This window comes from Conger conger, chromosome 6 (genome assembly GCF_963514075.1).
Source record: "Conger conger chromosome 6, fConCon1.1, whole genome shotgun sequence".
In the NCBI taxonomy this organism is placed as follows: Eukaryota; Metazoa; Chordata; class Actinopteri; order Anguilliformes; family Congridae; genus Conger; species Conger conger.
In genome coordinates, this window is record NC_083765.1 from 40,801,379 (window position 1) to 40,818,411 (window position 17,033).

At 48.1% G+C, this 17,033-nt stretch overlaps 1 protein-coding gene across 4 annotated transcripts in view; it reads left to right on the forward strand.

Moving 5' to 3' along the window:
* ncapg (non-SMC condensin I complex, subunit G) overlaps positions 1-17,033 on the forward strand; it is a 21,252-nt gene continuing 4,219 nt past the window's right edge. The window contains exons 1-17 of one of the 4 annotated variants that reach the window (XM_061244427.1): positions 1-99; positions 1,893-2,010; positions 2,430-2,651; positions 3,158-3,386; positions 3,868-4,013; positions 4,446-4,530; positions 4,942-5,134; positions 5,474-5,623; positions 7,079-7,219; positions 8,011-8,134; positions 9,115-9,204; positions 9,432-9,611; positions 11,346-11,459; positions 12,121-12,231; positions 12,955-13,074; positions 13,527-13,754; positions 13,934-14,115. In XM_061244427.1, coding sequence (XP_061100411.1) covers positions 1,903-2,010; positions 2,430-2,651; positions 3,158-3,386; positions 3,868-4,013; positions 4,446-4,530; positions 4,942-5,134; positions 5,474-5,623; positions 7,079-7,219; positions 8,011-8,134; positions 9,115-9,204; positions 9,432-9,611; positions 11,346-11,459; positions 12,121-12,231; positions 12,955-13,074; positions 13,527-13,754; positions 13,934-14,115 — 2,423 coding nt within the window. In that variant the 5' untranslated portion in view covers positions 1-99; positions 1,893-1,902. Of the gene's footprint in view, positions 100-251; positions 389-1,301; positions 1,323-1,892; positions 2,011-2,429; positions 2,652-3,157; positions 3,387-3,867; positions 4,014-4,445; positions 4,531-4,941; positions 5,135-5,473; positions 5,624-7,078; positions 7,220-8,010; positions 8,135-9,114; positions 9,205-9,431; positions 9,612-11,345; positions 11,460-12,120; positions 12,232-12,954; positions 13,075-13,526; positions 13,755-13,933; positions 14,116-17,033 lie in introns of those variants that run through there. The other 3 variants (XM_061244428.1, XM_061244425.1, XM_061244429.1) reach the window with 3 other exon arrangements.

A 17,033-nucleotide genomic window follows, 5' to 3' on the forward strand; every position in this document is an offset into this window, starting at 1 on the left:
AGAAATATTTGAATCTGGCGGTTGTTTGTCTTCGTTGGTCAGTTGTCACAATCAACGCGCAATAGTTTTAAACAGAGTTAGTCTGGAAGAAAATAAACGGTAAGGATATTGCTCAATTTCTAGGTATTGGTTGCTGTGTGTTTTGATTAAGTCTCCCTCCACTTGCTAAGCAATGTTTAATTGTTAGGTAGTGGGTTTAAAAAAATAATAATAATTTATGTCACGTTAGCGCTAACTGTATCTAGTTCACGAGTGGTGAAGCAGAGGGTACTCGTTGACTAGAATCGCTAACCAACTCGCTGATGAGCTAATTGACCAACGTCACATCACAGCTTTAGTAGTTAAGTTAGCCAGCTATTTAGGAATCGGTCGTTAATTTGGTGGATGGGTAAGTTACGCGTGTTTTGTTGTTTGCAAGCATACAAGCAAAGCAACAGTGTATTAACAATACAATAGCTAGCCAAGTCAGCTTTCTAGGTTAGATCTAACTTGATGCTACTAGCTACTTAATTCTAAGTTAGCTAGGCGGATAACCTACAAGATATGTAGATTGAATAACGTTAACTAGGTTAACGTAATGTTACTCGAATAAGACCTCGACCGTAACTTGGATGCGCTCCGTGCGTTATTTACGTTAACTAATGTTAGCTGGCTGGCTATATCTTTTTGGATACAGCTAACCGTTGGCTAGCTGGTAACGTTAGTTGTAAACTTTGGTAGCTTTAACTGGAAAAATATGCTTTTCTGTACATAATTGAACGTTTGGGAAGTTAATTTCAAACTCCTCACAATAACTAGCGAATGCTATTGCTCATATCACTCTAACTTAACTACGGCACCGAACTTCTTTTCCTGTGGTGTGCCAGGGTGTGGCAGATGTGCATGCAGTCTGCAGAGGATGCAATGCCAGTTGACCAACGTTAGTTCGAGCAGTTTCAGGTCTGAAGTCACTAGCCAAGTTGCGCAATGCATTCTTGAGAATCCCTTCAACGGAAGAGGAAAAAAGTTTTCCTTAGTGAGTGAAACGAAGTATTTTTGCTCATCAAAAACGCTGTGATGAAATGAAAGCAATCAGGTTAGAGCTCGCAATAACGGTTAATCTATTCGTGGTTTCTTGGAAACGCATCAACATCCGGAAATAATATATATAGCGTAATCGAATCGACGAAGAACTATTAACGTTATTAACTAAATCGGCCTGCACACGAGGACTTGGGAACAGCCTAGACAAGTCAGCAAGACACCAGGATTTTAATTAATGGGCAATTTACACTAATCGTGTCATAATTGTCCCTCTGTAGCTGTATAATGCAACACATGAGGTCAGTGACTCTTACATAGGTTAAAATTTGGGTATTGAATTGGTATAAATGGGAAAGTTGACAAATAAGGAGGATTGTTAACTCAGGGGATAGATATTAACATCCATGTCTTGCGTTTAGAAATTCCACTCTTTGGCACTGCTATGCAGTTCTCCTTTATTTAAATTTCTGCATCCAGCAATGCATACAAATATATCCCTCTATTGATGTAAATTGTTCCCCGGTTACTGTTATCTTGATTGGTTGTCAGATTGTATTGAATCGTTGCTTTGCAAAATGAATTGTCCGTTTATTTGTCGCCGTTTGTTTCATATTAATGCCACTTGGAACCCCCTGTCTATTGCTGAATGCATTAACGTCTGAACATGTTAAAACAGAAATACATTTTTGAAATATTGTATTTAATATATAATACGAGTAACTTAACCACAGCCTTAACCTGTATTGGTTGAAAATGAATTCGCTTTTGTGAGCTAGCTGGATCACTGCTATTCTAACTAGCTGTTGCATGCAGTGCTTGCTGTTGGTCAGTTATGGTGACTGGGTTGTTTGTCATTGTTTTTTTGGCAGGGGGGTGAAGATGACTGCTGACAGTGAGCTGGGAATCAAAGAGGCCTTTGAGAGGGCCCAAAAGGGTCACCACAATAAAGCAAAGCTTGTGGCTGCACTGAAGAGCACGTACAACAAGGTGAAAACGTGGCACTGCATTTCCACAGGCAACAAGGTCCCTGTGGCAATTACAACCAATTTTCAGCCAATAAGATTGAATTATTGTACAGTTATACAATGTTTTTGTACAGAGCATCAATGGTATATTTTGAAACCCTAATTTAAGGACTAAAAATACAGGCAGAGGGTGAGTCAGCATGTCAGTAAGCCTTTTACAATGATAGGAAGGGATTTACAATGGTTTTGTAACAATGTTTTTAACACAAAAATCTTATCTATTGTGCCTTTAATGTATCCAGAAATGTTCTTTGCTTTTTTGCCAATAGCTGTCATGTTTATTTCCAGAGTTGAGGTCTCAGTGTAAATACTTTCTCCTGTGCATAGGCTGATAGTAAGTCTATTTCAGATGCCAATCTGTGTTTTCCCTTTTATTTGCAGCTGGAAGACAAATCTCCCTTCCATGACGAGTTTGTGCACTATCTGAAGTACGCCATGATTGTGTACAAGCGGGAGCCTGTGGTGGAGAACGTGATGGAGTTTGTCTCCTGGTTTGCCACCAGTTTCGACGTTCCTGTCAGCAACGAGGAGGAAGAGGACGAGGAGGACGAGGAAGAAGTGGAAAACCCCTTCTTGAGCTTTCTGTTTAACTTTCTGCTGGAGGTACGCGTGGGAGAATCTGAATTTCATCTTGTGCCTGTGATTTTTCACGTTCCCTGGGCAGTGTCCTGTCAAAATCACTTTAATAATTTTTTTTTTTTAACCAAAAGCCACAAAGTTTTTCCCACTACAGGCTTTTGTGAGATTTTTTGCTTAAGGTACATTCATCACCAGTATGACTGTTTAGTGGGTTGTCAATTAGAAGTGAAGTGCCTATCCATACAGAACAGATGCCCTCTGCGTCTGTGATGCTGTTTAAGCTCTCACGATCTTAAATGGCATCAACACATTTCATCATTTCCGTGCTTTTGTGTTTGACAGCCATATTGGTCTTCATCCTGTGCTTTAATGAACTCAAATGTGATGGCATTAGGTGTTTACTTCAGGGGAGTAAAGCGTGTAGTTTGAGTGAGAATGTGGGTTTTGCATTGGCTGTAGTGGAAATGATCGGCTGTGCTTTTTGCCTTTGCGGCTGGCGGATCAGAGCTTCCTGTCCGTTTTGTTCGCAGTCTCACAACGCCAACAGCCACGCGGTGCGCTTCCGCGTGTGCCAGCTCATCAACCGCGTACTGGGGGGCCTGGCGGAGAATGCACAGATCGACGACGACCTCTTCGAGCAGATCCACGAGACCATGCTGGTCCGCGTCACCGACAAGTTCCCCAACGTCCGCATCCAGGCCGCCCTCGCCATGGCTCGCCTGCAGGAGCCCCAGAACCCCGACTGCCCCACCATGAAAGGTGTCCGCTCCCTCCCTGCACCCCCCTGAACTTACAGAACAAAAGACATCACCCAAGGCCGTGTCATAAAGTTTAAAAAGTAAAAAATGTTTTTTCATTTAATTTCTTGTTTTTAATAGATTTTCTGTTCAGTGGGAATTTCATGAATTGAAAGTGGAGTATACCCCAATCCTGTTGAGTGGGTTGAGTGATCTTTAGTATTTAGAAAGGGTGGTGTAGGTTTGTGTTTTCACCCAGCACAAGGATGCCTGATTCTAGTTATCGAGATCCTGACTGAAGACCACGGTTAGCTAATCTGCAAATTCAGGTGTCATAGTGCTGGACCAAAACACAAACCTCCACCACACAGACCCTTCTAAGATAATATTTCACACCCCCGGTTTAGGCAATGTATTCTACAGGCACGTTTCTGGGTAAAGTCTTACGTGACGCTAAACCAGCGGTGTCCGTTCTGCCTAACTGCGTCTTCCCGTCCCGAAAGCCTACATCCAGATCCTGGAGAACGACTCCAACCCCGAGGTCAGGCGAGCCGTCCTGTCCTGCATCGCGCCCTGCGCCCAGACCCTGCCCAAATTCCTGCGCCGCACCCGAGACGTGAAGGAGAGCGTGCGGAAGCTGGCCTACGAGGTGGGGGTCTACTGGCCGACACTCTGCGCTTGTTCCAGTCGTTTGTTTTACTCCCCTCTTTTCCTTTCCTGGCTCCCGACCCAGGAATCGACCGAGGTCCGGCAACTTTGAGGGCATTCCAACCCCTTAGATGTTTCTTCTAGAAGCTCGAATTAGAAGTTGGGTTCTCCCAATCTTTCCTATGAGCAGGAAAACATCAGCGCACCCTTTGTGTCTGTTAAGCCTGATGTATAATCGACCTGTGGATCCACCTCTCCCCATTTGCCACGCATCGTCCACGTCTGTAACTGACATTCCTGGCATTCCATTTGCCCAATTCACGTTTCCTCCCTGTCCCTGCCTTTTACGTCTTTCATTCTCCTGATGGGTGGAACTAGGGGCAAGAGAAAGAGAAATAAGGGATTGGAATGAGCGCTCTGTCTCTGGTTTCAGGTCCTTGCAGAGAAGGTGCACATCAGGGCCCTGTCTATCGCTCAGAGAGTGAGTCTGCTGCAGCAGGGCCTGAGCGATGCCTCAGGTAAAGTAGCTGTGACTCCTGCCAACTGCTGAGCTGCTGTGACTGATTCAGCTCGCAGTCTGGTCCTCTTGCATGCATCTCTGAAATTGTGGACAAAAGAAGGTTCATGTTTTTGTGCTTGTGCCAGGGCATACATTTTTTCACCCGCTAAGCGAGTGGCTTGCGGATTCTGAAAATCACTAGCCACTTTCAACATTTCATCAGCCACATTACCCTTTACAATAAGACACAACCTGGCTGGTTACCTGCTAGAGTGGCAGCAAGAGTAGAAAATCCTACCAGCTGCTATCAAACTTTTGCCAGGATGTGGCGGGTGTTAATTTAATTCCCTGGCGCAAGCACATGATAAAGACATGCATATAAAGACGGACGCATGTAAACGAGTGTCGTACCCTGGCTCGCGCTCCCCAGCTGCAGTGAAGGAGGTGGTCCAGAGGAAGCTCCTCCCGGCCTGGCTGAAGCTGCTGCAGGGGGACGTGCTGGACCTGCTGCACAGGCTGGATGTGGAGAACAGCCCCGAGGTGGCAGCCTCCGCCCTCAGCAGCGTCTTCGCGCTGTGGACCCCTGAGGAGCTGCTGCAGGACCGTGTGCAGCTGGACAGCAGGTCTGAGCTAACGCTAACGTATCCCCGCACGCAGTGAGCTAACGCTAACGTATCCCCACACGCGGTGAGCTAAGCTAACGTATCCCCGAACGCAGTGAGCTAATGCTAACGTAGCCCTGCATTCACTGAGCTAAAGCAAACGTATCCAAACACACACTGAGCTAACGCTAACATACTTCCACACGCAGTGAGCTAATGCTAACATAGCCCCACACGCAGCAAGCCAGGTTTTGCACTGCTCCAAAAAACATTTCTGCTGTGAATATGGCCATTTTAGCAAGTGGCACTGTGTAATCCAGTCAGAATGAGCTGTAATTCCTGTTGAAATGATGATTGCAGGAAGCTGATCCCAGTGGAGAGCCTGACGTGTGAGAAGGTCCTGTACTGGAGGGCGCTCTGCCAGTTTGTCAAGGCCAAAGGAGACGAAGGGGAGGAGATGCTGGAACAGCTCCTGCCCGAAGCGGCCGTGTTCGCAGAGTATCTCTACGGGTAAGAGCTGTTAGCATGAGGCTGTGTTCCCAGAGTATCTCTACGGGTAAGAGCTGTTAGTATGAGGCTGTGTTTCCACAGTATCTCTACGAGTAAGAGCTGCTAGCATGAGGCTGTGTTAGCGAAGTATCTCTACGGGTAAGAGCTGTTGGCATGAGGCTGTGTTAGCGGAGTATCTCTACGGGTAAGAGCTGTTAGCATGAGGCTGTGTTAGCGGAGTATCTCTACGGGTAAGAGCTGCTAGCATGAGGCTGTGTTAGCGGAGTATCTCTACGGGTAAGAGCTGTTAGCATGAGGCTGTGTTAGCGGAGTAACTCTACGGGTAAGAGCTGTTAGCATGAGGCTGTGTTAGCGGAGTATCTCTACGGGTAAGAGCTGTTAGCATGAGGCTGTGTTAGCGGAGTATCTCTACGGGTAAGAGCTGCTAGCATGAGGCTGTGTTAGCGGAGTATCTCTACGGGTAAGAGCTGCTAGCATGAGGCTGTGTTAGCGGAGTATCTCTACGGGTAAGAGCTGTTAGCATGAGGCTGTGTTAGCGGAGTATCTCTACGGGTAAGAGCTGTTAGCATGAGGCTGTGTTAGCGGAGTATCTCTACGGGTAAGAGCTGTTAGCATGAGGCTGTGTTAGCGGAGTATCTCTACGGGTAAGAGCTGCTAGCATGAGGCTGTGTTAGCGGAGTATCTCTACGAGTAAGAGCTGGTAATAAACCTGTTAATAAAACCCATCAACGGCCAGCTAATTTCACAAATTAGTTCTGCATCCTGGCTGCAAGAACTCTGCTAATTAGCAAATCCATTTGGTTGGAACAAAGTACTGGGAGCACTTTTACTTTCTGGACCTGGATTTTACACCTCTGGTCTGGGGTACCTGATAAAGGCTCCTCCTTAGCTCTCCAACGTGGAGGAGGGAGACCCCAGCCTGGAGGAATCTAAACCACTGTTCATGTTTTGTGGCAACTTGTTTAGACCAATTTGACAATGCTGGTTTACATGAAGATCTGGTCATAGTCAAATGTTTCATATCGTGATACCAAGCTGTCATGAGTATTCAATACATTTCAGACTGGGCTAATTCAAGAATGAATTGCAGAAGTCTGCATGAAAGCCTAGCTAGAGCAGGGCTGCCCAACCCTGTTTCCGGTGATCTTCCACTGCAACCCTAAGAAATCACTCCTCATTCAACCGCTAGAGCAGGGCTGTCAAAACCTGTTCTTGGGGATCTACTGTCCTGTAGGTTGTCACTCCAGCCCTACCAAATCACAGCAGGGGGTCTCGTTGAGCTGCGGAATAGTGGAATCATGCGTGCTGAATTGGGGATGAAATGAAACCCTACAGGGCGGTGGGTCTCCAGGAGCAGGGATGGGCAGCCCTGTGCTCTGTGGACCCATCACCCTTCAGCAGCTACCCGGGGCTGTGCATACTGCAGGCTGCTGATTGGTGTACATATCTCTGCAGGTACCTGCAGAGCATCCCCATTCTGACGGAGGAGGAGAAGGCGGACTTCGGAAAGGTGGAGCTGGCCATGACCAAAGAGTTCATCGGGCAGGAGCTCATTGCTCTGGTGGGCTGTCTGGACACGGAGGAGGAGGGGGGCAGGTGATGCACTCGTCTGATTTTTCTACACTTTCATTCTTTATTTCCCCCATTTATTTGTCAAATAACAATTTTTTAGCTTTAAGGGTCTTTATTGCCAGTCATGCCCTAAAATATGCATACTTTGCATATTTTTTTCACCGTGCAGGTAAGACCAGTGCATGCTTTCTCTCTTGAGCTTATAGTCTATCTCAGTCATACAGGAGGGCTGAGCTCATAGCCCATCTCTGTCCTACAGGAGGGTTGAGCTCATAGCCCATCTCTCTGAAGCTGGTCAAGCTCATAGCCCATCTCTCTGAAGCAGGTTGAGCTCATAGCCCATCTCTCTGAAGTGGGTCGAGCTCATAGCCCATCTCTCTGAAGCAGGTTGAGCTCATAGCCCATCTCTCTGAAGCTGGTTGAGCTCATAGCCCATCTCTGAAGCTGGTTGAGCTCATAGCCCATCTCTGAAGCTGGTTGAGCTCATAGCCCATCTCTCTGAAGCAGGTTGAGCTCATAGCCCATCTCTCTGAAGCTGGTTGAGCTCATAGCCCATCTCTGAAGCTGGTTGAGCTCATAGCCCATCTCTCTGAAGCTGGTTGAGCTCATAGCCCATCTCTCTGAAGCTGGTTGAGCTCATAGCCCATCTCTCTGAAGCTGGTTGAGCTCATAGCCCATCTCTCTGAAGCTGGTTGAGCTCATAGCCCATCTCTCTGAAGCTGGTTGAGCTCATAGCCCATCTCTCTGAAGCTGGTCGAGCTCATAGCCCATCTCTCTGAAGCAGGTCGAGCTCATAGCGCATCTCTGTCCTACAGGAAGCGGGTCCTGGCGGTCCTGCAGGAGATGCTGGTCCTACCCAACACGCCCACGGCTCTCGTAGCCCTGCTGGCGGAGAAGCTGGTGGCCCTCCTGAAGGACGATGACCGCAGGATTGAAGTTGTAAGTGATGTGGCTGATGGTGCATGTGGTCTGTTACTGGGCATGGTGGCTAGCATTGTTGCCTCGCAGGAAGAAGTTTCTGGGTTCAAATCCCAGCCGGCCAGATCCTCTCTCTGTGGAGTTTGAATGTTCTCCCTGTGCCTGTGTGGGTTTACTCCGGGGTACTCCGGTTTCCTCCCACACTCAGACATGCATGCCAGGTTAGGTGTGCTGCAGCCGTTGCCCTTGTCCAAGGCACTGGCCTCAGAACCTTATTATCTTATCCATGGCTCTCTGCGCTCAGGAAACTTGCAAAGTTTCAGGTGGATAAAACATTGATGACACTGTTCTATAGAGCTTTTATTGAGTCTGTCCTGATGTTCTCCATTATCTGCTGGTATGGAAACGTCACTATCAAAGACAAGAATGCACTTTCTAAAATTGTGAATGTGGCCAATAAGATAGTGGGAGTGAAGTTCAATAGTCTTACTGAGTATTTCAACAAGCAGCTGTTTAACAAAGCCATGAATATCTATCAAGATACAAGTCATCCTCTGTATACAGAATACATGTTGTTGCCATCTGGCTTACGATTTAAAACTCCCATTGCTTTAAAACAGAGGTACAAAAATTCCTTTATTCCTCTTTCTATTCAAGCACTGAATGCACACAACAGAAGAAGATAGCCTTGTCCACTTAGTGACCCCATACCCCAATCCACTACCTCTTTTTATATCTACCTTCTATTTATTGAAACTGTATCTTGATTTTAAATAACTCAGTTTTTAATGCACTGCCAATATTTATCACAACTGAACTATTTATTATGCTTCTTGTGCAGAATCTGTCTGTCTGTATTGTGTTATGCTTATTGTTGTGTGGTATGTGTGTGGTCCTGCTGCAAACAAATTGCCCATTTGGGACAAAGAATAAACTGAACTGAACTGAACATGGCTCGTCTCCCAGTGAAATGACATTTTGTTTTTGTGCGCGAAAATCAGGTGGCGGAGATCATCTGCGATGTGCGAGAACCGATCGTTCCCGTAACCGATTCCGTCGACGAGAAGGAGACCAGGAGGAGGCAGGTGCGGGTGAGTGGCAGCTCTCATACACACACACGTCCGAATAACCTTTTCTGTTAATGTTCTTCCATTGTCTTTTACTAAATTGGAAAGGTGATCTGAGGAGGCTGATATTGGCATGGAAATGGCTGCATTTGCAGCTTTTTTTTTTTTTTTTTTGGGCATTGTGCTGAAACCTTTAGCCCCGTGTCCTGTAGCGCGCTACCTGAATCTGAACCTCGTGCTTTCGTCGGTAGCTGGCGGAGGTGAAGGTGAAGATCTTCGAGGCCAAGCAGGGGCTGGAGGAGTGCATCGCCGCCCAGGAGTTCAGCCAGGCCTCGGACCTGAAGGACTCCATCACCGAGCTGGAGAACCTGAAGAACCAGCTGCTGAAGGAGGCCGAGGAGCCTGAGATGAAGGAAGTCAGGGTGACGAAGGTAGGCCCTTCATTCATTCACTTCATTCATTCCAGTGGTTCTTACTCCTGGTCCTGGAGAGCTTTTGTTTTCACCTTAATATCTGCAACCATTTTAGACCCAAGAAACCAGGTGGCGTGAGTTAATTGATCAATGAAAGCAGTAAATTACAGTTAGGTGCTGAGTAACAACAAAAGCCAGCACACCCTGCGGCTCTCCAGTACCAGGAGAGCAGACCAGTTCCTCACTGAGGGCCTTTAATAGCTGCTGAGATATGATTCTGGCCAGTTTGGCTCTTCAGGCTAGTGGCTGGGGATCCTGAAGAGCCGCAGGGTCTGCTGGTCTTTATTTCCATCTAAAATACAACAACCACTTAGACCCAAGTGAGTTAGCTGTGTAAATAACTGTTAATTATGCGCTGAGTAAAAACAACCAGCGCACTCTTCGGCTCTCCAGGAATAGGGGTTGGCCACTAGTAGACTTTTATTACCTATATAACAGAAGTCACTTGTATTATATGCTAATGAATGCATTACCCTGGTGTGCAAACAGTGTGTGGACGCATCGCTTCAGTGTGTTTGGAGGCTGGGGGGGGTTTGGGTGTGAACGCTTTCTCACTTTCGCAAATGCTTCTCTGCTTCTGCAAACTAAGAATCTTTTTGTTTCAAGTCATTTCGCTGGGGTGGTGGTGGTGAAGAGGCCTTGATTCTGCACTGTGACGGCGCTGTTTGTAGGCCTGACTACTGCAGGGTGTCTTGGGTTTTGTGTCTCTGGAACGGGGTCTGTGTTTGTCTGCGCTGTGGCTAACGCGGTGACATTGTGATGCCATTTATGTCCCTGGAAATTTGCCCCCGGGGAAAAGTCATGGCATGGTGTTTGTGGGCTTTCTCTGTGCGTGCAGTAGGCCCCTTAAGAGGGGTCTCCCTGCTGAAAAGGAAGATTGTCATTGTTCTGTTCTGGGGTCACGACCCCCACCCCCTGCTGTGTTCCGTGTGCTTTTTCCAGGCACCAACAGGGCAGGAGACGGGATATTTATCCTGTAGTGTGCTTCAGCAAAAATACTGACTGGTTTACTATCGTAAAATATATTTTCACGTGTCATTTTGTAGTTGGGCCACTCCTGATTTGTACTGGCTCAAAATGTAGCAGTAGTTTAATTGTGTACTTTCAGTACTTTAATTAACTTTAATTACACGTTTAAACGGTGAGTAATGATCTGATGATGACTGACTGTTCACCTGCTCCTTGTGAATGATAAAAGCAAAAAAAAACCCAAAAAACTGGTATTTCTGGGGCCATATCTGCAGAATTGAAAGAGCTAGACTGTTGTCTGAACATGCACTCCATGCATACAGTGCTGTTTGTGTTCTGCTTCGTTTGCTCTTCTCCTCATGCGTTGTGCCGGTTGCAGTTACCAATGGTAGAAATCCATCGAATGCAACGTTTGTATTTATACCGTTTTCTCGACACGGGTCAGCCTCAGAATTCACTATGCAGGAAAAAGCCAACTGCGCATCTTCTCATTGATTTGAATGCATTTGCTCCTTGCGTTTCTGAAAGTGAGAGGCTGTGTTCTCACTGGCCGTTGGCTTTAATCGTGTCTGGGTGACGTGTTGATGTTGCGCTCTTGAGTGGCAGTGGCCACTGATCTGGCCTCGCTGCTCTTGCTTTGGCTGCTCGCAGTGCCCTTGCAGTTTGTGTGCTCAGCTGCGTCTGGCCCAGTTCTCTCATACTGTCTCTCAAATCTTGGAAAAGGCCCCTGTCTGTAGCAGCCAGGGGAGTTCTCTGGAACAGCCTACGGTTTCCGGCGGGAAACACGCCAGCTCCGAGATAGGCAACCAAGAGCAAACATCTAATAATGGCAAAAAGGTAAAACGTCCTGGACCTTTCCTTAAAGGTCCCTTTTTGTGGAAAATCACATTTCCCTTGCAATGTGGATTGTACAGGAGTTGAGGTTGTTACAGAAACACTGTGAAAGTATCAAAATTCAGAAGAAAATGTGCATTTAATCGAGCCGTTTGGAATTCCGTGAAGTAGTGACAACTATATGCTTCAGTACGGCCCCCTTGTAGCTGGAACAAATCCAAGCGCTCGGCGCAGACAACATTCAGCTATCAGAGCCAATCAGAGGTTTGCTGATGTCAATGAGCCTTAAAGACACAGTCACTAATACAGCCTGTCCTTGGTAAAGTTCATGAGGCGCTGAAGAATGGTAAAACTGGATAGAGGTTGTTTTTTGTACTTAAAACCACACCAACACCTTCTTACGGATATCAGGACGATGGAAAATGCACAATATGGGACCTTTTCATTTAACCCATTACCTAAACAAATGCCTAGCAAATGAAGAGTCCGATCTGATCCTGATCCTGGCTGTGTTGGCGAGCTGTGTGTTGTGGTGAGGACTAGCATTGAGAGAAAATGCACTGAAAAACGGACATAACTTCAGTGCTGATAGGACAGGGTGTTACTGCGTTATTGTGTTACTGCATTATTGTGTTCACAGTGAACGCTCTTCGTGTTCACACAGGGTGATCCAGAAACCTTGCTGAAATGTCTGACCATGTGCTCCGAGCTGCTCAAGCAGATGTCCATTAAGAAAGGAATCAGCCCCACAGTCAATGCCATCCTCGAGTCTTTGGTATGTCCTTTGTACTTTTACTGCTTTTTTATATGAAAATTCAAATTGCTGGGTTTTATTCACCATGAACGTTTCACAGTGCCAAGGTCGGGTATGGACAGTTACTACAGAATAAGAATAAATCTGAGGAATGTCTGCAGGTATTTGGGTGGAGTACCTTGGAACGTAATTGAATAAGAGTGAAAATGATAGGATTTTATTTTTTGTCAAGCCTGTGGATTATTACAAATGGACTTTAATAATTTATAGATTGATAGATGCATGAACACAGATTCTGAACATGACTGATTTCCTTCAGTAATGGACGCCATAAAATAATTATAAACTTTATTTATGAAGCCCATTTAATGCACAGAATCACCCAGCTGAAAGTGTTTCATGGTGAGATGGAAAAATCAACAATATTTACATGAACAGCATCTGAAATACATTTTCAGCTGAGATGTCTTCAATGGATGAATGTTCTCATATTTTTTGTGGTAAACTGTTCAGTGTTGTTAGGCGCACAGAAATGGGACATTTGCAGGGTTCTATTATAAGAATAATAATTTACAATCAATAATATTATACTGTAATTGTAATAGTAATTGTAGTAATATAATCAGGGTGGCTGATGATGATTTGGATGAATGGCTTCCTGTGGGGGGGGTGTGGTGGGTTTTTTGGCTTGCTTTGCCGTGGTTACGGGCAGGCGAGGCGTCTGATTGGTGCTCTGCCCCACAGATCCTGCCTGGCATCGCCAGCGCTCACCCCGCAGTGCGTAACATGGCCGTCATCTGCCTGGGCACCTGCGCCCTGCACAGCACAGACCTGGCCAACCGCCACCTGGTGCTACTGCTACAGGTACACACTCTCTCTCTCACACACACACACACACACACACACACTCACACACCTCTGCCCTGCACAGCACAGACCTAGCCAACCGCCACCTGGTGCTGCTTGTGCATAGGGTTTCTGTAATACACCCAGTATCGCTCCTGCTGTATGGTAATTGGTATTTCCATACTGCAGTAAAACACCAAAGCAATGTAATTTCATACTGTATTAGTAAACCAGAGCAATGTCATTTCATACTGTATTAGTAATCCAAAGCAATGTCATTTCGTTCTGTATTACCAAACCAAAGCAATGTAATTTCTCGCTAGGATTTCATATTGTAGATTATAACTTTGCGATAAAGCAACCCCACATTTTACATTTTTTGGACTGCAGTAATAGCGTTGCAGCAGTGTTTTACTGTTCCTCTCCTCATCCCCCGTTCATTGTGTGACGGATGTAACGCCGTGCGGCAGATCGCCCAGCTGGACGAGCCCAAGATCAGAGTGAGCGCTCTGAAGGCTGTGATCGACCAGCTGCACCTGAACGGGTTCGACATGGTGCGCCAGGCGCCCTCCCCGCCCGCGGCCCCAGACTCCGGCCCCGAGGACCCCAGGGGCCCCACCGAGGACTCGGCCGACAGCGAGGGAGAGAGCACGGTGCAGAGCATCCTCAGAATGCTCTCCGAGTTCCTGGACAGCGAGGTACGTGGGTGGGGCTAGTTTTTCTGGTTAAAAAAAAAAACAAAACATTGTTTATAGGGCAGTAGATATGCAAGTTTCACACAGAAACACTTAAAGTTTGAAGAAAAAAAAAAAGCTAAATGTAAAAGTGTGGAGCCCTTTGATGTTTGTGAGCCCTCACATCTGCCCTGGTCTCTCAGATCTCTGACCTCAGGACAGAGGCGGCGGAGGGCCTGGCCAAGCTCATGTACTCTGGGAGACTCAGCAGCGCCAAGCTGCTGTCCCGCCTGGTCCTGCTGTGGTACAACCCCGTCACTGAGGACGACACGCGCCTGCGGCACTGCCTGGGCGTCTTCTTCCAGCTGTACTCCCGCGACAGCAGGTAGGGGCGCGGTCGGCACGCCCTGAGGGCACTTACGGGTTTGCTTTTTCCCTCTCCAGATCATCTTTGTGACCGTCTTCTGTGAAAAGCGATATGCAACTTGATGCAATTTGATATTGCTTGTGAGCAATTGTAGGCGATTTAAATAGGCGTGTCAGTCCCAGTTTGTGATGTTATGTTTCACCCCATCCCAGTCTGCTCTCTCCCTCGAAGACCCCCCCTGCGACGTGGGCCTCCACGGCGTCGGAACCCCTCCAACCTCAGCTACCCCCCGCTGACCCCCTGTGAGGACTTTGCTGTCCCACAGGGGGACTATGGAACTGCCAGTCTGCCACTCGGAAGGCTGACTTCATCCCTGCGTATGCCTCCCTCCAGTCCCTACAATTCCTTGCCCTCACAGAGACCTGGACCACACCTGACAACACCGCCACTCCCGCTGCCCTCTCATCCTCCTTCTCCTTCTCGCACACTCCCCGGCCTTCCGGCCGTGGCGGTGGTACTGGTCTTTTAATTTCCCCCTCATGGAAATTCTCTGTTCTCCCCCTCTCTGACCTGTCCATATCCACTTTTGAATTCCATTCTGTTGCAGTATCCTACCCTACTAACCTTTTCATTGCAGTTATCTACCGTCCTCCAGGGCCCCTGGGAAACTTCCTTGATGAGCTAGACACCCTTCTCAGCTCCTTCCCTGAGGATGGCACCCCACTGATTCTCCTTGGAGACTTCAACATCCACCTAAAAGCCTCCCAGGCTGCTGCCTTCCTACCGCTAATCCACTCCTTCGGCCTCTCCCTGCAACACTCTCCTCCAACCCACAAGGCGGGCAATGTCCTAGTTACCCCTCTGCATACATCTGATCACTTCATCTCATTCTCCCTCCCTCTTCCTATCCCATCCTCCTCCCCCTCCTCCTACCCACACTTCCTCAGCCCGCCGTAACCTCCACTCCCTCTCACCCTCTTCCTTTGCCAGCACCGCCTCACTCCCCCCTCTCGAATCCTTCTTCAAACTCCCCACTAACTCTGCATCTGCCACCCTCCTTTCATCTCTCTCCTCCGCCTTTGACTCTCTCAGTCCCCCTGTCGCAAAGCCACCTCGCACATCCCCTCCCAGTCCTTGGATATCTGACACCCTCCGTACCTCCAGGACCAGCCTCCGCGCAGCGGAGAGGAAGTGGGGGAAATCCAGGGACGCTTCAGACCTCACGACTTACCAGTCTCTCCTGGCGGCATTCTCTTCCGCTGTCACTGCCGCCAAAGCAAAATACTATCAAACACAAATTCAGAACTCCGGTTCTAACCCCCGGAAACTTTTCTCTATTTTCTCCTCTCTCCTCAACGCACCGCCTCCTCCTCCTCAGTCCTCCTTCGCTGCTGATGACTTTGCTGATTTCTTCGATGAGAAGGTCACAGTCATCCGCAGATCCTTTACAACCACCGCCCATTTGTCACCTCCCTTGTCAACTCCTCCTTGTCTTCCGGCTGTTTTCCAGCTTCCTTCAAGAGGGCCCACATCACTCCGCTGCTAAAAAAGCCTGCTCTGGATCCCTCCATCATCCAGAACTACCGCCCGGTATCTCTTCTTCCTTTCCTTTCTAAAACTATAGAACGAGCCGCTTCTACTCAACTTTCTTCTTTCTTTTCTAACAACAACCTGCTAGACCCCCATCAGTCTGGCTTCAGATCGGGCCACTCGACAGAGACTGCGCTCCTCTCCGTCAGTGAGTCACTCCATGCCGCACGAGCAGCCTCCCTCTCCTCTGTCCTCATTCTTCTAGATCTCTCTGCTGCCTTCGACACTGTGGATCACTCCATCCTCCTGTCTGCCCTGTCAGCAACGGGCATCTGTGGCACAGCCCTGGACTGGATTGAGTCCTACCTCTCTGGTCGCTCCTTCCAGGTTGCCTGGGCTGGTTCGGTATCGACACCTCGGCCCCTCGCCACAGGAGTTCCCCAGGGCTCAGTCCTTGGCCCGCTTCTTTTTTCTCTTTACACTCGCTCCCTTGGCCCTGTGATCACTGCACATGGGCTATCCTACCACTGCTACGCGGACGATACCCAACTCTTCGTCTCGTTCCCGCCGTCTGATACGCAGGTTTCAGCCCGTATCTCTGCTTGCCTGAGGGACATCCAGAGCTGGATGGACAACCACCATCTAAAGCTCAACCCAGGCAAGACTGAAATGATATTCATCCCTGCTCATACCTCTCCCCATCTGGATCTCTCCATTTCCCTCGGGGATACCACACTCACGCCATCACCCAGTGCACGGAACCACGGCGTGGTGATGCACAGCAGACTGTCCCTTTCAGAGAACATTGCGGCGGTGACCCGGTCTTGCAGGTTCTTCCTATATAACATACGGAGAATCCGCCCCTTTCTCACCCCCTACTCGACCCAGCTCCTGGTCCAAGCGATGGTTCTGTCCCGCCTGGACTACTGCAATTCCCTCTTGGCTGGCCTCCCAGCGTCCGCCATCAGACCCCTCCAACTCATCCAGAATGCAGCAGCTCGTCTGGTCTTCAACCTTCCCCTCACACATCACCCCCCTGCTTACTTCCCTCCACTGGCTGCCTGTCATGGCTCGCATCAAATTCAAAACTAGCCTTCCAAGCAGTTAAAGAGTCTTTCCCAGCTTATCTACAAAAAGTCATCAGACCCTACACCCCTGCCAGACCTCTTCGTTCAGCCTCCACAGGCCGCTTGGCACCTCCCCCTCTCCGAACCTCCACCTCACGCTCACGACTACTGTCTGTTCTGGCTCCACGGTGGTGGAACGAACTCCCCGTTGAGGTCAGAACTGTAGAATCTCTCCCCACCTTCAAGCGCAAGCTGAAGACACACCTTTTCAAGCAGCACCTCTCCCCATCCCTCCCTACCTCCCTGTGAACCTTAATTGTTGTCTCTGACTTGCTTTGT